Source organism: Schizophyllum commune (genome assembly GCF_000143185.2).
Source record: "Schizophyllum commune H4-8 unplaced genomic scaffold SCHCOscaffold_3, whole genome shotgun sequence".
Taxonomy (NCBI): domain Eukaryota; kingdom Fungi; phylum Basidiomycota; class Agaricomycetes; order Agaricales; family Schizophyllaceae; genus Schizophyllum; species Schizophyllum commune.
In genome coordinates, this window is record NW_026089540.1 from 1,169,323 (window position 1) to 1,190,887 (window position 21,565).

General features: G+C 60.3%; 4 protein-coding genes and 1 non-coding gene across 5 annotated transcripts; 2 read left to right on the forward strand and 3 right to left on the reverse strand.

Annotated features, from left to right (window-relative positions):
* Positions 1 to 11,429: 11,429 nt before the first annotated feature.
* On the reverse strand, positions 11,430 to 11,502 carry SCHCODRAFT_t54. The gene has a single exon. It is a non-coding gene; the product is annotated as a tRNA-Ser (tRNA).
* A 2,161-nt stretch (positions 11,503 to 13,663) lies between these two features.
* SCHCODRAFT_02697764 (uncharacterized protein) lies at positions 13,664 to 14,251 on the forward strand (the record flags this gene model as incomplete). Its single annotated transcript, XM_050346908.1, has 2 exons — positions 13,664 to 13,677; positions 13,747 to 14,251. The coding sequence occupies 2 exons, from the start codon at positions 13,664 to 13,666 to the stop codon at positions 14,249 to 14,251; spliced, it is 519 nt and encodes a 172-aa protein (XP_050201582.1).
* Positions 14,252 to 17,649: 3,398 nt separating this feature from the next.
* Positions 17,650 to 18,054, reverse strand: SCHCODRAFT_0106692 (uncharacterized protein; the record flags this gene model as incomplete). Its single annotated transcript, XM_050340965.1, is given in 3 exon segments — positions 17,650 to 17,749; positions 17,767 to 17,906; positions 17,954 to 18,054. Coding segments are annotated over 3 exon segments (341 nt in total), but the record flags the coding sequence as incomplete, so codon positions are not given.
* A 1,191-nt stretch (positions 18,055 to 19,245) lies between these two features.
* On the reverse strand, positions 19,246 to 19,416 carry SCHCODRAFT_014772 (uncharacterized protein; the record flags this gene model as incomplete). Its single annotated transcript, XM_003034275.1, has 1 exon — positions 19,246 to 19,416. One exon carries the CDS (start codon positions 19,414 to 19,416, stop codon positions 19,246 to 19,248), a length of 171 nt encoding a protein of 56 aa, XP_003034321.1.
* Positions 19,417 to 19,505: 89 nt separating this feature from the next.
* SCHCODRAFT_02724324 (uncharacterized protein) lies at positions 19,506 to 19,861 on the forward strand (the record flags this gene model as incomplete). The annotated part of the gene is made up of 1 exon (XM_050347096.1): positions 19,506 to 19,861. A coding segment is annotated over one exon (243 nt), but the record flags the coding sequence as incomplete, so codon positions are not given.
* Between the last annotated feature and the right edge of the window lie 1,704 nt (positions 19,862 to 21,565).

Genomic DNA, 21,565 nt, shown 5'->3' on the forward strand with positions numbered 1-21,565 from the left:
AGAGTACCTGCGCGAGGAGAACATGTTCGGGGACGTCGAGGTCAATGTCAATGATGCCATCGCCCAGGCTGCCGGCCTCACTGGCGCCGACAGGCAAGTACCCTCTCACGAGGATCTTCTGCGCAATACTGATTGCGGCACACAGCACTTGATCTTATCGCGCGATTCTGTACTATATTGTATGCTGACTGGCTCGCATCTTTTTTGTACGAATATATTTTGTGCCTGCAACGACATTGCTGCGTGTACTAAGTGTAAGGGAAAAGCACCTCTTCACGGAGACGACTTGGGTTTCCCGCCTTCTTGGCTCATCGACTCTGGTGCATCTCTCCACGTGACATCGGAAGAGAGTGATCTGGCTGGCTATGAGAAACTCTCTGAGCCAATTGTCGCGCAGACCGCATCCAAAGACACTACGCTTGCATTGGTTGGTCGCGGGACAGCCTTTGTTGATCACTGCGTCACGAGGCATGGGAGGAAAGTTGTCACGACTTCGCAGCTATATCCAGTGTACCACGTGCCTGGATTGCATGGTCGTTTACTTTCCTTGGGCTCCTTACTTCAAGGAGGATTATCTGTGCGTGGAAACAGCACGATGATCAGCTTACATCGGAAGAAGTCTCCTCTTTCGGTACTTGAGTTTTACAAGCTCAACAAAGTGCATACCCTGTACTTCCTCTGGTTGACGCCTTCCACGGCGAAGACTGTGCAGTCTGTGTCTACCGTATACAAGGTCGACTATGACATCATGCACTGGCGATTCACACATCCGTCAAAAGACGTTCTACGTCAGGCGAAGAAACACACCAAGGGCTTTCCCCAAGACCTTGTTTTTGTCCGAGGTAGAATCGAGCCAGTGATCACACTAGAGCGACAGCAAACGAGTCAGGAAGAGAAAAGACTCGGATGTGCCGCTCTAGGCAGGAGGGCACGGCAAATGCCGAGGAAATATGTGGCGCTCGGCAATAAGGCGCGAGCGCAGAGATAGGACTGTAGGAAAGCGTACAGTACCGGGAAAAAGTCCGTAAAATCGCAGAAAAATACCATAGGCACTAGAGAGCGCGTAGACACCGATTCCAACACACCCCCTTGATCGAGCACGTCCTAGCGCCCAACTCCAAGGCCAGAGAGCGTTGCCATGTGCTGCAGCTTGACCCGGCCCAAAGCCTTGGTCATCATGTCAGCCGGCATGTCCGCTGTCTGCAGATGGACGAGGCGGATGCTACCGCAATGCACCTCATCACGCAGCCAGTAGAAGCGCAGGTCGAGGTGCTTCATGCGCCCATGATGCTCCGGGTTCTTGGCCACCTGCAGCGCCGAGTTGTTGTCGATGTAGAGGGTGGAGGGCGCGCTCTTAACCGAAGTTGCGCATCCACAGGATCTCCTGGCCGGCAGAGCACGCCGCAACGTACTCTGCCTCGGTGGTCGAAAGCGCGACTATAGTCTGCAGCTTGGACGACCAGGAGACCGCTCCACCTGCCATCATGATGATCTGGCCGCTGGTGGACCGCCCATTGTCCGGGTTACCGCCGTGGTCCGCGTCGGTGTAGGTGTAGAAGAGCTCGGAGCGCGCGTTCACCGCCTTGCCGTCGTAGGTCAGCTTGTAGTCAAGCGTGCCCTTGAGATAGCGGAAGAGGTGCTTGAGCGCGTTCCAGTGCGGGCGGCCGGGGTTGCCGGTGAAGCGAGCGAGGACAGAGACCGGGTAGGCGAGGTCGGGACGAGTGGCGAGGGCGAGCCAGGCGATGGCGCCAACGGCAGAGGCGTACTCCTTAGCGCGGGTGGACATGAACTCAATGTCCTCCGGCGTGACAGGAGCATCGGCGGCGCTGAGCTTGTGCGAGGGGTCGAGCGGGGTGGTGACCGGGTGGCAGTCGGCCATGCCAAACCGCTCTAGGACGTCCACGGCGTACTGGCGCTGCGAAAGAGACAGCGTGCGCTGGCTGCGCTCGCGCTCAATGGCAACGCCCAGTAGCCAGGTGGTAGGACCCAACTCGCGCAGCTTGAAGTGCTTCTTCAGCTCGCCGATGATACCGAGCGCCTGCGCATCAGTCTTGCACCCAATCGTCATGTCGTCCACAAAGACAGGCACGAGAATGCGCGCGTCGCCGCGCCCATACACCCACACGCTGTGGTCGCAGAGGATGCGCGTGAAGCCCATCTCTACAAGCACCTTGTTCAGTGTCTCGTGCCAGACATGACTCGCCTGCTTCAGCCCATAGAGCGACTTCTTCAAGCACCAGACATAGTCCTTGTCAGGATCAATGCCGAGCTTGAAGCCGGGCGGTTGGCGCATGTAGATCTCCTCGGCCAGGTCGCTGTTCAAGAACGCGTTGCTGATGTCGATGGAGTAGAGGACGAGGTCGTCCATGGCGGCGAGGGCGAGGATAGCGCGGATGGTGGCCCACTTTGGCGTAGGGGCGAACGTCTCGGTGTACTCGAAGCCGGGACGCTGCGAGAAGCCCTGCGCAACACAGCGCGCCTTGTACCGCTCGATAGACCCATCAGCATTGCGCTTGACCTTGAACACCCACCGGCTGCCAATAGCGCGCTTGCCCGGCGGCAGCTCGACCACCTCGAACGTGCCGCTGTCGACCAGCGCCTGCACCTCGTTGAATGCGGCCTCAATCCACTTCGCCTTGTCCGGGCGAAGCAGCGCTTCAGCAAACGTCTTGGGCTCGCCTTGCTGCGGGTCCAGCATGACTGTAGTCGCGAGGGCGAAGTCGAGAGCCTGTTCTACTGACCAGTCCTCTTGGGTGATGCCGCTGAAGACGTAGTCGAGGCCGGCCTGAAGAACGTGCGCTCCTGGGATAGGCGTCTCATCAGTGATCCGCAGCTCGTCCTCACTCCCTGACCACTCCATCATCCTGCGCCTCGCCTCTGCTCTGTCCTGCGCATCGTCCTCCTGCACCTGCTCTCTGCGCTCCTCCTGCACCCCCTGCTCGCTCTGCTCCTCCTGCTCCTCCTCCTCCTCGTCCACCTCCTCAATCTGGCCGGATAACGGCGCAAACCGATTAGGGGACGTCACCTGCGGCTGTGGCGCGGGTGTAGACGATGTAGCGCAGCCTGTAGAAGGCGGCGCAGGCTGCTTTTGCCAAGCGCGAGTCGTCAATTCGCGCTCGGATAAGCTATGGGTCGGCTTGGTTGCCCGAGGCAGACGCGACGGTGGCGGTCCGCTCGAGGTAGACGGCCGAACTGTCTCCCAAGCAGGGGACGGACTGCGCTCAGGGCGCGGTGCTGGCTGCTGCTCCTGCGCGCGCTCCTGCCTGCCTCTCAGCGCGGCCTTGCTAGGCGGCGCAGTGCGAGACGGGCGGGGCGCAGAGGGCGGCGGCGGACGTGCGCTAGGCGGCGTGGTAGGCTCAGCTGGCTGCTGAAGCGGCGTAGAGGGTGCCGGCGGCGATGTGGGCGGCGGCGTGCGCAACTGAGGCGCGGCAGGCGCTGGCGGTCCGGATGGGGGAGGTGGCTGATCATCATAGAGCGCGACACCATCGTCATCTGCGCTATGACGATGGGTAGAGGGCGACGGCACATCACCCCCTTGATCAGCAACATCCCAAAAGTCCGGAGGGCCTTCACCTCGGTCTATAATCTCCGCAGTGATGAGATTGAGGCTTTTGAGCGACGTCCCCGGCATGTAGCGCTCATCAAACACTGCATGCGACGAAATGACCGTCTTCTTGGTGGCCGGGTTGTAGAACAACCACGCCTTGGTGCCCGGAGGGTACCCCAAGAAGATGCACTTCTGAGAGTGCGGCTCGAGCGCGCGCCGGTGCTTGTCCTTCACCAGGACGTAGGCCAGACACCCAAAGACGCGGAAGTAGCCAACATCCGGCGTCTTGCCAGTCCAGGCGATGTGGGGGGTGGTGTCGCCAGGCAGAGCGGAGGTAGGAGCGCGGTTGGCGACGTGGTTGTAGGCGGCTATAGCGTAGGCCCAGAACGAAGGCGGCAGCTTCGCCTCATAGAGCATCGAGCTAGCGCCATTGGCAAGAGTGAGATTAGCACGCTCAGCAACGCCGTTCTGATGCGGCTCATCTGGCTCTGTGATCTCCAACCGCCACCCCTCCTTCAGCGCGGCGTCCTTCATGACGTTGGAGATGTACTCGCCGCCCCCATCGCAGCGCAGTACCTCCAAGCGCTGACCGCTCTCCACCTCAGCAGCCGCCTTGAACTGCTGGATAGCAGCCCAAGCGTCGCTCTTGCGCTTCAAGTACGCCACCCAGCGCCGCCGCGTCTTGTCGTCTATGAAGGTGATCCAGTAGAGGTTCGCCCCCTCTCTGGATGCGACCGGCATAGGACCCTTCAAGTCGGTGTGAACCAACTCGAGGGGACGCGTTGCGCGCTCTCCCGGACCGCGCGGTACCGCCTTGCGCGTCTGCTTGCCCATGATGCATGGCTCGCAGATCGGGTCCGGCGCCTCCTTGCTCTCAAACCGCATGCCCCTCACCAGCTTGTGTTGGAATCGGTGTCTACGCGCTCTCTAGCGCCTATGGTATTTTTCTGTGATTTTTCGGACTTTTTCCCGGTACTGTACGCTTACTTACAGTCCTATCTCTGCGCTCGCGCCTTATTGCCGAGCGCCACATATTTCCTCGGCTTTTGCCGGTCCCTCCTGCCTAGAGCGGCGCATCCGAGTCTTTTCTCTTCCTGACTCGTTTGCTGTCGCTCTAGGTGCGTAGTTATGCGTTCTGTACTGCTGAATATATTCCTGACTCGTTTGCTGTCGCTCTAGTGTGATCACTGGCTCGATTCTGCCTCGGACAGGTTATGAGCCCCGCGCTCTAGCTGCCCCAACCAGCCAGATCGACACTGCGACTCAAATTCGCCGTTGTGCGCGCGTACCAGCTGCGACTCCCTCCGTTCGAGCGGCATTCGACGCGCAAGACCCTCCCCTACCTTGTGCCCGATCCGCGCTCCGCGAAAATCGCCAGTACCGCCGCTATCGCCGTGCGAAGTCCAGCACCTCCGATCACCGCAAATTTTCACCCTCCCTCATATTCGCCGTCGCGCACGCATTTCGCGTCCGTTCCTCTCCAAACAACTTCTAGTCACTCCGCGCCCTTCTCCCCTACACGTCGACCCCACTCTCGTCCACTTTCGCCGGTTCGATCGTCCCCAACAACCGTCCCTTTGCGCCATGTCGAAGCGTGACTCAGACGGCCGCCCCATCCTCACCCGCTTCAACTGGAGCTGGTGGGACAGCGAGATCCAGCCCTGGCTGTCCTCCAAGGGCCTCTGGCGCTATGCCAAGGGCGCTGTCACCAAGCCCAAGCCCAAGGACGCCAGCGCGGTCACTGATGCGGAGTACCGCACCCTAGAGGAGTATGAGCAGCGCTTGGAGAAGGCTGCTGGCGAGCTCTGGCTCGCCATGGAGGAGCCGCTTCGTCCGCAGTTCAAGGACAAGCGCAGCACGCCCAAGGACCTCTACGACGCGATGAAGACCGCCTTCAACATCCAGGAGGCCGGCACGCGCTTTGCTGCGCTCTCTGACTTCTTTGACGTCGACCTGGGCGACAACACCGAGGCCACCACCGCCCTCACCGACCTCCTCTCGCGCGTTGACGAGGCCATGACGCGCGTCCAGTCCCTGCGCCCTGCGACCGGCTACGACTTAGCCACGATGGACCTCGAGCTGAAGGCGATGGTCACTATGCGGGCGCTCGCCGCCTCCCCCAACCCGCAGCACGCCAACATGTACACGTCCCTCCTGCTCGACAAGGCGCTCACCTACGAGACGGTCAAGGACATGATCACGCGCGAGTTTGCCTCGCACCGGATGACGGCGGACGGCACCCCCCTCGCAGCCAACCGCGCCGGGTACACGCCCGAGTGCTACAACTGCAAGGGGCCGCACCTCATCCGCGACTGCCCGAAGTTCAAGCCGGACTGGAAGAAGGAGGAGGAGGCCGCCGCCGCTGCTTCTACCTCGAAGCGCCAGCAGAAGAAGAAGAACAAGGGCGGCGCCAACGCGTCTGGCGCGTCCTCTGCGCCCTCCCCCGGTCCCTCCGATGCGTCGTCATCGACGCCGTCCACCTCCGCCGCTGCTGCGCGCGTCGAGTCTGCTGGCCAGGCAAGCGCTTTCACTTCTTCCCCCGCTCTCAAGGAGTGGCTCCAGTCCAAGGCTGCGGCTAACTTCAACACCGACACAGGTGCGTCTCTACACATGACGCCGCGGCGAGATTGGTTCGTCACCTACTCGCCGCATCGCGTTCCTGTTCGCCTAGCGAATGGCGCGATCGTCTACTCGGCGGGCATCGGGTCGGTGGAGTACCAGCCGGTGGATGGGGGGAAGTCGCTTACGCCTATCGTGTTCTTTGATGTCCTTCATGTTCCTCTTCTTACCTCGAACCTCCTGTCAATCTATCATCTTACTGCGCACAAGGGGTACGAGGTCAGCATCAAGGACAAGCGCGTCGCCTTCTACCGCGCTGGGGCGCTCGTCTGCACTGCTACTGTGGACGACTCGAACACGGGCTACTTGGACGGCTACGTCGTCGTTCCTCCTGCGCACAGCGCGCAGCGCGCCGCCTCTACCACGCTCCCGCTCGACGCTGCGCTCTGGCACCGCCGCTTTGCGCACGTCAACCATGGGGACATTGCGAAGCTGCGGCAGCGCAAGCTGGTAAGGGGCATGCGGTTTGACAGCAGGGAGGCGCCGGACCCGATCTGCGAGCCGTGTATCATGGGGAAGCAGACGCGCAAGGCGGTACCGCGCGGTCCGGGAGAGCGCGCAACGCGTCCCCTCGAGTTGGTTCACACCGACTTGAAGGGTCCTATGCCGGTCGCATCCAGAGAGGGGGCGAACCTCTACTGGATCACCTTCATAGACGACAAGACGCGGCGGCGCTGGGTGGCGTACTTGAAGCGCAAGAGCGACGCTTGGGCTGCTATCCAGCAGTTCAAGGCGGCTGCTGAGGTGGAGAGCGGTCAGCGTTTGGAGGTACTGCGCTGCGATGGGGGCGGCGAGTACATCTCCAACGTCATGAAGGACGCGGCGCTGAAGGAGGGGTGGCGGTTGGAGATCACAGAGCCAGATGAGCCGCATCAGAATGGCGTTGCTGAGCGTGCTAATCTCACTCTTGCCAATGGCGCTAGCTCTATGCTCTACGAAGCGAAGCTGCCGCCTTCGTTCTGGGCCTACGCTATAGCCGCCTACAACCACGTCGCCAACCGCGCTCCCACCTCTGCTCTGCCTGGGGACACCACCCCCCACATCGCCTGGACTGGCAAGACGCCGGATGTTGGCTACTTCCGCGTCTTTGGGTGTCTGGCCTATGTTCTGGTGAAGGACAAGCACCGGCGCGCGCTCGAGCCGCACTCTCAGAAGTGCATCTTCTTGGGGTACCCTCCCGGGACCAAGGCCTGGTTGTTCTACAACCCGGCCACCAAGAAGACGGTCATCTCGTCGCATGCGGTCTTTGACGAGCGCTACATGCCGGGTACGTCGCTCAAGAGCCTCAATCTCATCACTGCGGAGATTATAGACCGAGGTGAAGGCCCTCCGGACTTTGGGGATTTTGCTGATCAAGGGGGTGATGTGCCGTCGCCTCCTAGTCATCGTCATAGCGCAGATGACGATGATGTCGTCTCTTATGATGATCAGCCACCTCCCCCGTCCGGACAGCCCGCTCCCGCTGGTCCGCAGCTACAGACGCCGCCGCCTACATCGCCGCCGCGCGCCCCCACCACGCCTGAGCAGCCATCCACGCCGTTTCAGCAGCCAGCTGGGCCTACCACGCCGCCTAGTGCGCGTCCGCCGCCGCCCTCTGCGCCCCGTCCCCCTCGCACTGCGCCGCCTAGCAAGGCCGCGCTGAGAGGCAGGCAGGAGCGCGCGCAGGAGCAGCAGCCAGCGCCGCGCGCAGAGCGCAGTCCGTCCCCTGCTTGGCAGACAGTTCGGCCATCAACCTCGAGCGGACCGCCACCGTCGCGTCTGCCTCGGGCAACCAAGCCAACCCACAGCTTATCCGAGCGCGAATTGACGACCCGCGCTTGGCAAAAGCAGCCTGCGCCGCCTTCTACAGGCCGCGCTACACCGTCTACACCCGCGCCCCAGCCGCAGGTGACGTCCCCTAACCGGTTTGCGCCGTTATCCGGCCAGATTGAGGAGGTGGACGAGGAGGAGGAGGAGCAGGAGGAGCAGAGTGCGCAAGAGGAGCGCAGGGAGCAGGCGCGGGATGAGGAGGCGCAGGACAGAGAGCGGGCAAGGAAGGAGATGATGGACTGGGCTGGGAGTGATGATGAGCTTGCTTTGACTGACAGCACGCCTATCCCAGGAGCGCACGTTATGCAGGCCGGCCTCGACTACGTCTTCAGCGGCATCACTGAGGAGGACTGGTCGGTAGAACAAGCCCTCAACTACGCCCTTTCGACCACAGTCGCGTCCGACGCGCAGCAAGGCGAGCCCAAGACATTTGCAGAGGCGCTGCTACGTCCCGACAAGGCCAAGTGGATCGAGGCTGCGTTCGACGAGGTGCAGGCGCTGGTCGACAACGGCACGTTCGAGGTGGTCGAGCTGCCGCCCGGCAAGCGCGCTATTGGCAGCCGGTGGGTGTTCAAGGTCAAGCGCAATGCTGATGGGTCTATCGAGCGGTACAAGGCGCGCTGCGTCGCGCAGGGCTTCTCGCAGCGTCCCGGCTTCGAGTACACCGAGACGTTCGCCCCTACGCCAAAGTGGGCCGCTATCCGCGCTATCCTCGCCCTCGCCGCCATGGACGACCTCGTGCTCTACTCCATCGACATCAGCAACGCGTTCTTGAACGGCGACCTGGCCGAGGAGATCTACATGCGCCAACCGCCCGGCTTCAAGCTCGGCATTGATCCTGACAAGGACTATGTCTGGCGCTTGAAGAAGTCGCTCTATGGGCTGAAGCAGGCGAGTCATGTCTGGCACGAGACGCTGAACAGGGTGCTTGTAGAGATGGGCTTCACGCGCATCCTCTGCGACCACAGCGTGTGGGTGTACGGTCGCGGCGACGCGCGCATCCTCGTGCCCGTCTTTGTGGACGACATGACGATTGGGTGCAAGACTGACGCGCAGGCGCTCGGTATCATTGGCGAGCTGAAGAAGCACTTCAAGCTGCGCGAGTTGGGTCCTACCACCTGGCTGCTGGGCGTTGCCATTGAGCGCGAGCGCAGCCAGCGCACGCTGTCTCTTTCGCAGCGCCAGTACGCCACGGACATCCTCGAGCGGTTTGGCATGGCCGAGTGCAGCCCGGTCACCACTCCGCTCAACCCCTCGCACAAGCTCAGCGCCGCCGATGCTCCTGTCACGCCGGAGGACATTGAGTTCATGTCCACCCGCGCTAAGGAGTACGCCTCTGCCGTTGGCGCCATCGCCTGGCTCGCCCTCGCCACTCGTCCCGACCTCGCCTACCCGGTCTCTGTCCTCGCTCGCTTCACCGGCAACCCCGGCCGCCCGCACTGGAACGCGCTCAAGCACCTCTTCCGCTATCTCAAGGGCACGCTTGACTACAAGCTGACCTACGACGGCAAGGCGGTGAACGCGCGCTCCGAGCTCTTCTACACCTACACCGACGCGGACCACGGCGGTAACCCGGACAATGGGTGGTCCACCATCGGCCAGATCATCATGATGGCAGGTGGAGCGGTCTCCTGGTCGTCCAAGCTGCAGACTATAGTCGCGCTTTCGACCACCGAGGCAGAGTACGTTGCGGCGTGCTCTGCCAGCCAGGAGATCCTGTGGATGCGCAACTTCCTGACCGAGTGTGGCTACTCGGTCAAGAGCGCGCCCTCCACCCTCTACATTGACAACAACTCGGCGCTGCAGGTGGCCAAGAACCCGGAGCATCATGGGCGCATGAAGGCCCTCGACCTGCGCTTCTACTGGCTGCGCGATGAGGTGCATCGCGGCAGCATCCGCCTTGTCCATCTGCAGACAGCGGACATGCCGGCTGACATGATGACCAAGGCCTTGGGCCGGGTCAAGCTGCAGCACATGGCAACGCTCTCTGGCCTTGGAGTTGGGCGCTAGGACGTGCTCGATCAAGGGGGTGTGTTGGAATCGGTGTCTACGCGCTCTCTAGCGCCTATGGTATTTTTCTGTGATTTTTCGGACTTTTTCCCGGTACTGTACGCTTACTTACAGTCCTATCTCTGCGCTCGCGCCTTATTGCCGAGCGCCACATATTTCCTCGGCTTTTGCCGGTCCCTCCTGCCTAGAGCGGCGCATCCGAGTCTTTTCTCTTCCTGACTCGTTTGCTGTCGCTCTAGGTGCGTAGTTATGCGTTCTGTACTGCTGAATATATTCCTGACTCGTTTGCTGTCGCTCTAGTGTGATCACTGGCTCGATTCTGCCTCGGACAGCCCCCAGAGCTTCTTGGAAGCTCTGGAGGCCGGCAACCCCAAGGCGTGGAAGAAGTGGGTGGGCAAGCCCTGCCCAGAAGTAAGTCACGGTGGTGAACCCCAAGGGCGGTACTGATCCAAGGGACAGATTGGCAAGGTGGCTAAAGACATCAGGACCCTCCTGTCCTTTATGCAGATGCCTCGGAGGTGGCATTCTTGGGCACGGCCGTCCTCATGGTATGTTCCATTCTTACTGGGTGCTCTGAAAGATCTCTGAAGCATTCTCAGGCCCTTGAATGTGTTCTTTATGGCGGGGCCGACCGGCGGGGCTCCCACAAAAACATGGTTCATTGGCAGGTGGAGCACGTGACTGCACCACTGATTGCCTTCGCTGCCTCTGCAGTGCATCCATCTCCCTTCTGGCTTTCTTGCCTTTGACCCCGTTTGTCTAGGTTGTGGAGGCCTGCTTCAGGAGCCATGGCAGGAGCGAAGAGGGCAGCCAAGAGGGGAGCCGAGGTGGAAGGCAGGGTATTGGCTCCTCTCCCACTGGGAGGACCCCGGTGTCCAGCGCGAAGTGGTGGGGCCTGCCCAAGACCTCCTCCAGAAACTCTTGGGAAAGGTGAAGGCAGATCTGCCTGGTGAAGGCAGGGTTGGAAGCACTACCAGCCCCGCCACTTCTCCAGCCACTTCTCCTGCATCTGCTGAAGCTGTTGCTAGCAAGGCTGCTAGGTCGCGGTGCGAGTGCCTGCTTTCCTTGACTCGCAGGGTACTCACACATTGGCAGACCTCGCCCCACCCCACATCGCAGCGCGCATCCAGTAGGCAGACGTCATATCCCATTCCAGCACAGCCCCTCAGTGGGCAGGAGGACCGGTGTCCGCTTCAAGATGACTCCCCTAGACCAGGATGGGTTTGAGAAGTTCCTCAACGTCGCAGTGCAGGGTGATCTCCTTCCCCCCCTGCGGTGCAGCCTCCTCCTCAACACAGGCGCAGGCAGGCGGCCCCCCAAGCCTCTGCAGGCACTGCCCCACAGGATAAGACCCAGATTCGGGCGCCAAAACGGTGAGCTCTTCAATACCTTCTAGCCTGCTCGCCCTCGCCCTCGCCCTTCGCCCTTTGTTGGGATACAAAAGTGACCTGACCTGGGTTTGAACCAAGGACCTCCACCTCTCGGGGGTGACGCTCTAGCCACTGAGCTATCGGGTCTTTGGTTACTGAGGTGCTGATCACAAGTCAACACCCTTCGCTAACACACATGCCAGCGCACCCTCCAACCTGCCCGGGCACCTCTTGCTGCCCGGCTCAACAAGCCCAAGCCACACTGGGCGCCATAGCTTAGTCTCCTGAGACTCATAGGATCTAGGAGCATGGACCTTTATAATACTATGCTATCTTGTACGGGGGCCATGAGCTTGCACACACGACCGCGTCGCCGCCAGAGTTGGGCCGGATGAGCGGCATGGTTTATTTGTTCTTGTCCAACTCCCATCTGCGTGCGCACAAATTTACGCGGCGCAATTGTCCAAGGAGGGCAGTCTGGGGTCGTCTTGCTCACCGCTCTCATCCACGCATTTGCCCGCCATGGCGGTGGTCGCCGAGATCGCTTGTGGAGGCGGAACTCCAGGCGTGCGCGTGGCCGTCAGCCCCGAGGACGCACGGGGATCGCCACACATCCCAGCACAAGCCGCGGCGAAGCCGCGTCAAGGTTGTTGCCACATTCGACGGTGGGTCCCAGGGTCGTCCAAACGCCGGTGCTGCAAGCTCGTGCAATGGAGGAGATGCACGGCCCCAGGCTCTTGTGAAAGGCGGGAGGGGCGTGGGGCAGTAGGGGGTGCGCGAGGGCGCTGCAGAGGGTCGCAAGCTTGGCCTTCTGCACATCGGACGCCGTTCTGGCTGTAGGCCTGTGTCTCAGTGGCCCGCCGTTGGTGACGCAAAGGGGGGAAGGAAGGCGACGATCGGAGCCTTGATTGCCAGGCGCGGGCTTTTTGTCTGGCAAGGGAGAGCAGGGCGTCAATCTTTTCGGCCGCGCGCGTCCTTTGCAGGGGAAAAGCCGGCCGCCTTGCGCGGCGCGACCGCCTGGGTTTGAGCACCGAGCACAACAAAAAGACGGTGGTGCAGTTCGGAGCAAAAGCGCCAGTCAACGTGGGTGGGAGGAGAGGCGCGAAGGAAGCGATGGCTGCAGCAAGGGAGGAGGGGAAGGGGTGCACAAGTCAGCGGCAGAGCGTTATTAAGAGTAATCCCAGATGCACCTCTCGAAGCTGACAACACTTGTGCCTGGGCTGGAGGGTGCGGCTTGCGAGCGCTTAGCGCAAGCCGAAGGTGCTCCCCAGCAGCCCCTCCCCAGTGATGCCCTTGGCGTGCACCCAGGATTAGACGCATGGCTGCGACGAAGGACACCGAGAGAAGGCGTGGCCGGATGACTGCGGGGCGCACTCAGCCATTGTGGCTGTAGCGCCAATCTGTACCCGCGTTGACGTTGACTTGCAATTGGTGGAGGGCCCAAAGCCGCCATTGTGGCGATAGCACTGTGTGACTCGACAAGCAAGACAATCGCATACAGTCACACTTTGTTGATGATCACGCAAAGTGTGACTATACGCTCCCTTTAAAAGTAGCAGGTCCCTCCTCTTGATCCTCACCCCCTGCCACTTCGGAGAGGACCCCTCTGCAGGCTGTTGTGCGTAAAGCCGCGCCTCGCATGGGTTTTTGAAGTTGGGCTTGCGGGGTCTGAGCAAGCATCCCCCTACCTTCACGAGCTGCGCCACTCGGCGTCGCGCCTGCCCCTCAAAAACAAAGCCCTCATAGACCGGTGGTGGAAAGACCTCATAAGGGAACCGCGTCGGTCGCTACCCGCAGAGGTGAGCGCGGAACAGCGCGCGCCTCCGCCGGAGTGGAAGGTGCGCCCTGCAGCCCAAGCCAGGATTCCTTTTTTCTGAAGCCCCTCCCTTATAGACCGCTGCCAAGCGCTTGGGGCGCTCCTCGGCGTTGCTTTTCCCAGCACCCTTTTGCAAGCAAGGCGGCTTTGGTCACAAGCAAGGATCCGATTGCTTCCCAGCCACCCACTCCACACCCTCACTCGCCTGCCACTGGCCCACCCCGCACGCCGCCCTTGAGCGTGCCGTCCATGAACGCCGTGCTTTCAAGTGCATCTGCAACCACTATCTACGCGCCTCGGTGCTGATACTTTCCTCCAGCAACGGCCAGGAAGCCCCAGCGGTCCTTCACTGCCACGCGCGCGGACGAGGCGCCCCGCTGTCTCTGTGGGTGGTGACCTCGTCGAATTCCCCGAATTCCCCGCTATTGGATGAGCAGCGGCGAAGCTAACTGCGGCGCCCTTGGAGGACGCCGACTTGCCGCAAAACCCGTAATGGACCATCGGAGGTGCGTTCAATGCTTCCGCCGCCCCATTCCTCCCACTGACCGCGCCCTAGTCCCTGCGCCGCCAAACAGTTGGGAGCCAGCCCCGATGTGCTCTGGCGCCCTACGCCCAAAGGTTCCGCTCCAAGGCGCCTACCCAGCCTCCCGCGGCTTTCAAAGACGCGTACAGTCTATGCCAGCGCACCCCTTCACCTCTCCGACCGATGCCGCCTTGCTAATCCCCAGAGCCCCGCCCCGCTCAGGCGCTCTGGCGATCGGCCTCGACCCCGTGCGTCACCCTGGCGCTTGGATGGACGACGACAACACGTCGCTAATCCACGACCGCGCTCTGGACGAGGTCTCCGACGTCGGCACAGGGTCTTCCACCTCCTCCACCTCCTCCCTTGACGGCGCCCTTCCAGAACTTCAGCTCTACGCCGGGTGCTCGTTGTGGTACGCCATCGGTACCCTTGCGGGGTGCCCTCCGCCAGCTCGTGAAGACGAGCGAGCGCGTTGCGAGGGAGCGCCACGCGACAGCGGCGTCGCCGCGAGGACGGGGGAGAAGGGGGGTGGGGGGAGTCGCACCGAAATCGACTAAAAGGGACTGACGGCGATGCGGGCGCGCGCGGGGCGACTCGACGGAGCTGCAGGACGGTGGGGGCGATCTTTCCGCGCTGGGAATGGGACAACAGCGCGAGGAGAGGGGGGAGGGCGAGCCGGGGGAGGGGGGACGTCCGCAGAGGATTGCCGTTGCTGTAAATCAGATAGCTTTGTGTACCCTCGTGAAGTAGTTAGCCCTTGCAATAGGACGTCTATTTACCCTGCTAAACAATTGTCTCGACGGCGAGGGGGGGAGGGAGCGAATTAAGAAGGTGGGGGGAGGGGGGTGGCACGAGCTCGCAAACAGAACAAAAGCAGAGGACTCCCAGCTCGAATTCTCGGCCGACAAAGCAGCAGAGCATGTGTTAGGCGAGGTAGATAGACTACGTAGGCCTGAGATGCATTGATGCGGTGGAGGGGGGACGTGGAACTTGTTATGAGCAGGACGGGCATGAGCACGAGCCCACCAACTCATGGCGCTTTCCTGCCCAAATCTCGCCCTCGCGCGCCTCGTCCACACGTTGGGAATGTAATGGGAATCATGATACATTCGAAGTACCACCTACTACAGGTCCTTCTGCGCGTATTTACCCCAAAAAACCCTCCCAACTCATCGAGCAGCCCATCCAACTCACGCCGACTCTCAAGCTGCCAATCCTGGAATCAGGGTAACTCGTCGGCAAGTGTGCTTAACATTCAGATGTTGAAATCGGTTGTCCGAGGCAGAATCGAGCCAGTAGTCACACTAGAGCGACAGCAAACGAGTCAGGATCATAAGTAGCGAGATACAACGCATAACTACGCACCTAGAGCGACAGCAAACGAGTCAGGAAGAGAAAAGACTCGGATGCGCCGCTCTAGGCAGGAGGGCACGGCAGATGCCGGGAAATAACGTGACGCTCGGCAGTAAGGCGCGAGCGCAGAGATAGGACTGTAAGTAAGCGTACAGTACCGAGAAAAAGTCTGTAAAATTGCAGAAAAATACCATAGGCGCTAGAGAGCGCGTAGACACTGATTCCAACACCCTCATATTCGCCGTCGCGCACGCAGTTTGTGCAGAAGTCGATGAAAGCCTCTGCAAACGAGTGCCAGTTGGCCTCGCCTCGCAGCTTCTCCGTCTGCTGGAAGATAGTGACAGCATAGGAGGGGAGGGAAGACATGATGAGTGGTAGATGGTGCAGATAAGACCAATCAATCGAGTGAAAATTTTTGAGAATGAGAGAATGGGTTTTTCTGAAGGAAAAAGCGAGTTCTGAGAGGTCTGGGGGGTTTTCGGGTAAAGACTAGAGCGCGGGGCTCATAACCTGTTGAGATGGGAGGGCGCAAACACAAACAGCAGACCACAGATGACGGTCAGAGACGAGGTTAAGTGACAGTGTGCTACGTGACTATAGGTAAGTATCCCCTTTGGGACGGTCCAAGCACACCAACTCCAACAGATGTTCGCCCCTACGCCCAAGTGGGCCGCCATTCGCGCTATCCTCGCCCCCGCCGCCATGGACGACCTCGTCCTCTACTCCATTGACATCAGCAACGTGTTCTTGAACGGCGACCTAGCCAAGGAGATCTACATGCGCCAACCGCCCGGCTTCAAGCTCGGCATTGATCCTGACAAGGACTATGTCTGGTGCTTGAAGAAGTCGCTCTATGGGCTGAAGCAGGCGAGTCATGTCTGGCACGAGACGCTGAACAAGGTGCTTGTAGAGATGGGCTTCACGCGCATCCTCTGCGACCACAGCGTGTGGGTGTACGGTCGCGGTGACGCGCGCATTCTCGTGCCCGTCTTTGTGGACGACATGACGATTGGGTGCAAGACTGACGCGCAGGCGCTCGGTATCATTGGCGAGCTGAAGAAGCACTTCAAGCTGCGCGAGTTGGGTCCTACCACCTGGCTGCTGGGCGTTGCCATTGAGCGCGAGCGCAGCCAGCGCACGCTGTCTCTTTCGCAGCGCCAGTACGCCACGGACATCCTCGAGCGGTTTGGCATGGCCGAGTGCAGCCCGGTCACCACTCCGCTCAACCCCTCGCACAAGCTCAGCGCCGCCGATGCTCCTGTCACGCCGGAGGACATTGAGTTCATGTCCACCCGCGCTAAGGAGTACGCCTCTGCCGTTGGCGCCATCGCCTGGCTCGCCCTCGCCACTCGTCCCGACCTCGCCTACCCGGTCTCTGTCCTCGCTCGCTTCACCGGCAACCCCGGCCGCCCGCACTGGAACGCGCTCAAGCACCTCTTCCGCTATCTCAAGGGCACGCTTGACTACAAGCTGACCTACGACGGCAAGGCGGTGAACGCGCGCTCCGAGCTCTTCTACACCTACACCGACGCGGACCACGGCGGTAACCCGGACAATGGGTGGTCCACCAGCGGCCAGATCATCATGATGGCAGGTGGAGCGGTCTCCTGGTCGTCCAAGCTGCAGACTATAGTCGCGCTTTCGACCACCGAGGCAGAGTACGTTGCGGCGTGCTCTGCCAGCCAGGAGATCCTGTGGATGCGCAACTTCCTGACCGAGTGTGGCTACTCGGTCAAGAGCGCGCCCTCCACCCTCTACATTGACAACAACTCGGCGCTGCAGGTGGCCAAGAACCCGGAGCATCATGGGCGCATGAAGCACCTTGACCTGCGCTTCTACTGGCTGCGCGATGAGGTGCATCGCGGCAGCATCCGCCTTGTCCATCTGCAGACAGCGGACATGCCGGCTGACATGCTGACCAAGGCTTTGGGCCGGGTCAAGCTGCAGCACATGGCAACGCTCTCTGGCCTTGGAGTTGGGCGCTAGGACGTGCTCGATCAAGGGGGTGTGTTGGAATCGGTGTCTACGCGCTCTCTAGCGCCTATGGTATTTTTCTGCGATTTTACGGACTTTTTCCCGGTACTGTACGCTTACTTACAGTCCTATCTCTGCGCTCGCGCCTTATTGCCGAGCGCCACATATTTCCTCGGCATTTGCCGGTCCCTCCTGCCTAGAGCGGCACATCCGAGTCTTTTCTCTTCCTGACTCGTTTGCTGTCGCTCTAGGTGCGTAGTTATGCGTTCTATCTTGCTGAATATGATCCTGACTCGTTTGCTGTCGCTCTAGTGTGATCACTGGCTCGATTCTGCCTCGGACACCCTCCTGCCTAGAGCGGCACATCCGAGTCTTTTCTCTTCCTGACTCGTTTGCTGTCGCTCTAGGTGCGTAGTTATGCGTTCTGTACTGCTGAATATACACCTGACTCATTTGCTGTCGCTCTAGTGTGATCATTGGCTCGATTCTGCCTCGGACACAGAAGGGGCAAAGGGGGATGGGTGGGGTAAATAGTGCCTTCCCTCGCACTGGCTGAAGCGGGATTGCCCACCTGCAGCGCGGCCATACGCGTGACACAACCGCGTCCTAAGGAGGCTACGTGCTCCTAAGGAGGAAGCACGCAGTAATCCTCCCCTCTAGCGGGGCCAGCGAGGTGCGAGGGCGAGGGCACAGAGAACAAAGGGACGGAGGGAAGAGGAGAGGGGAGGAAGGGGAAGAGGAGGGAGGAAAGGGGGGAGGGAAGGGGGAAGAGGAGGGGGGAGAGAGGCGCACGACGGTTTGAGCCCCCGCGCATGGCCACGCCAGCTTGCCGAGTGGCGTGAACAGCGGGCAGCGTGAAGCGCTGCAGGTGCGGCATGTACGAGACTGCCGAGCGTTCAGCGCACTGCCAATAGACAGTACACCCCACGCACGATAGCGTTGTAAGGAGGGCAAGGGGATGGGGAGGGATGGCGGGCGGGTCAGCCGGTTGATCTGCCTCGTCTTTGTAGATGGGAAGGAGGGTGTTCGCCATCGCTGGCAGCAGAAAGGGGGTAGAGAGGTGGAGCGGTGCCTTTAGTGCAAGGGAACCGGTGTATGGCAGGACACAGCGCCGCTTGCGTCCGAGGACAACACCGAAAATTTTTGTTAGAAGATTTACTTCATTTTTCTACAGTGAAACGCACCTTTGGGGGGCTTAGATGAGCCCCCATTTCCCTCCTCCTCGTTTGCGCGCAGTTTTGGGCAGCCGTTGGGCAGTGGACGATGGACGGCGAGGGTGGTCGTGGTGGTGCAAAGGATAGCGCAATGCGTTATGTCACGTCACATGGCGCGTTAAGGGGACGCGTTCCCGAGACTCGATCACAGTCTGCAAGCGATCCCCTGCTTTCTGACTACCTTCCTCCGCCCCACCGCTTTGTATAAAACCTCTTCCTTTGCACTAGTCTCTCCTGGTGCCCCCTATGCGGCATTTACTGTGTCATCCCCCCTCCCCCCTTACCACCGTCTTTTGCGGCGCGTCCGGACGTGTGCTCGACGCGCGATGGAGGAGATCTTGCACATGGCCGAAAGACGTGTATCCCAGTCTATACTATATACATCCTATGTCCAGTCAAGCTAGTCCCGACGAGATGGAAAATATAGATGTATATACAGAAATTCGATAAAATGATTGTGAAAGGCTGAGCGTGTACGTGACGCATGAGGAAGGGCAAGGGTCAGGGTGGGAGGGAGACGTAATGGCGCGGGGCCACTGCAAGAGCAGCACAGCGCCTCCTTGTCAAGCTATCGCTTGACGGGGCGTATGGGGCTTCTCTGCAAGGGTGAGGCGCGGGCTCAAAAGCAAGCGATACACGATGCGCATAGCTCGCACTCTACGCACGCACCTCTCTATGCACACGCAATCGCGCTTGAGTGAATGTACAGGAGATAGGTACGGTGTGAGAAGGCGTAGGCCGCGGCACGGCGAGCAAGGTGCTCGCTCGTGCTTGGCACTGCTACCCTCCACGCTCCCCCCTTCCCTTCCCTTCCCTCACGCATCCCCCTTTGTTCACGCGCGTTCCGGATTGGGTGGCGCTCTGCACACGCGTGTCGCTCGATCCAGCCCCTCTGCACCTCGTTGAGCCGTGGGAAGTGTAAGGGGGCTGGCCGGGAGTGGCCGAGTGGAGACGGTAGCGGAGGCAAGGCTAACGTCTAGGCAGCCATGGTCCCCGGACAGCCACACCACCTAGAGGGAGGCGTGACGTCCTAGAAGGGTGAAGAGCGTCACGGTGGACGAGGGAGAGGATCGACGGTGATGGCGGGTCGTGACCGACGATAGAAGAGGGAGTAGGGTAGGGCGTAGCTCGGTAGAAGAAGAGGAACAAGCGTACTGAACACCACTACATAGTGGACCCATGCGTGAGCCATACATGGGGGTCACCCCACGAGTAGAGTGCCCGGTAGGCAGCGCCGCCAGCGCCTACACGAGGTGGAGGGTAGTGACGAGGGGGCGGCGTCACTAGGAGAGTGGGAGGCGTATTGGTCAGAGACGTGACCGGTGGCGGTGATCGATGGAGGGCGACACCAATCAGAAGAAGGAGGGGGTGCGGTGTAACGCCAGGATCGAGGGGGGTAGCCTCGATCGGCGAGGTAGGAAGAGGGTGCACTGGGGAGGGTGCCGAGAGATGCCCTACGCCGGAGGAAGCGCAAGGAGCGGCGCTAAGACCAGACGTACCACGGCGAGCATGAGCTCCAAGCCAGTGGGGGAAGGGATGACATGACGGATGGCGGCGTCAGTCAGGGAAGGGGGATGCGACCAGGACGAGTGGCCAGCGAGGCGAGGGGAGGTGAGCCCACAACGGGCCAATGGGAGCGGAAGGCCTGACGAGGGGTGGTACTCCTGAAGGTACACTTCCCACTGCTGCCAGGGGGGACAACCGACTAAGCCGCACCGGGGGACGAAGGGGAAACACACCAGAGCGAGGAGGCGAGGGGTGCCACGGCGTACAGGGAGGGCCGTTCCCCGGAGTACTAGCACCACAACCGCTGCAGAGGCGCAGGTGTAGACCAAGCCTGAGGACGCAACCCAAGCCAAGGGAGGCGAGCTCACTAGGAGGCGGCGGAGGCAGCCGAGGGTATGGCAGGCCCAAGGCGGCAAGGAGGGGATGGGGCGATCATCGATGGGCGACGCCCACCGTAGCCAACGACGAGCGTTTCTGGATTAGAGAACTCCCAGAGGTTAACTAAGAGCCAGGCGTAGGGGCGCGAGCTAGGCGAGCGGGGAACCAAGGTATATTAGCAGGGAACAGTAACCAGTAAGTACCAACACACCTAGGCGAGCGGGGAACCAAGGAGATCAAACCCAAAGGATCTCCTGATGCCCACTGCCTGTATATATACTGTAGCTATAGTAATCAAGGGGATAGGAGATAACTACTACAGTCATCAGGTCACAAGATCGGTGAGCGATGATGGTGCGATAAGGTGCCATACAGTAGTGGTGGTGGGAGACAGGTAGAGTACTGGCAATGTCCAGGAAGGGGAAGGGATAAATAAGAGAAAGGGAAAGGGGTAGGTTGCCAAAGGGAGAGGAGGAGAAGGGAAGTAGGAGATATAAGGGAAACACACCAGGAATGAGTCATAGGTAATGACTGATGGGGGCGTCAACACATGCAAACACCATCAGTCCACAAACCAAACAAGACCAAACCAGTTGAGTCCACATCACGCTTGTGGGCGCTTGTGGGTGGCGTGGATATCCCCTGACAGGAAGCGTGCGCCACATCCTGCCGCTGGCTTGAACCTGACGCATGGGAAAGATCAAGGGCAGCCAAAGAAGACGCACGGTATGTCGAGGGTCATCCCAGCGGCAGCCGCGCGAGAGATAGGGAGGAAAGTGGAGGTGAAGGTAGAGAGAGGCATTGTACGACACATGTAGGGGGGTGGGGATGATGCTAAAGCCATCAGGGAGTCGCCCAAGACAAATTGCGCATCCTAGGCGAGCTTGCCTCGTCCTCGCCTGTGTTGAGGGTTAAAATGGCGGAGCGGCCTTATCGACCCCGCTCAGCTTGCTGTTGCGCAGCCTGTGCAACGTCCTCATCGCTTTCCATCCGTTGAATAGACTAATAAGTAGCAATTTGAACGCAAAGCACATTCACGCACTGCTTTCCTTCTCCTCGCGCGCCAGTGGGTTGGCTGTTATCTGAATGTTGGTGTTGTCTCGTGCAACACGTTTGCCGCAAAAGCAGGCGCTTTTGATATGAAGTCAGGGAAGAGGGCCAAAGAGAATGAAGAAGAGGACGTAAAGAGGGGAAGAAGGACTGCACGCCATTCGGGGATAAGTGAACCGTGGGAAATTCATCACTGTCGAGCAGCTTGCTTGAACTCAATGTTCATCGACATCTGCAAGCTTTGTCAAAGTAAAAAAGGGCGAGTGGAGTACCCGGAGGTCAAGATGTGTTTCTGCAGCATTATCTTGATGACTTGAACAAATGACCGTGAGGAAACAGGCCTGTCGAATTATGTGGCAGTGCACATTGTCGGAATGTCCCAAGCACGTGGAGAAG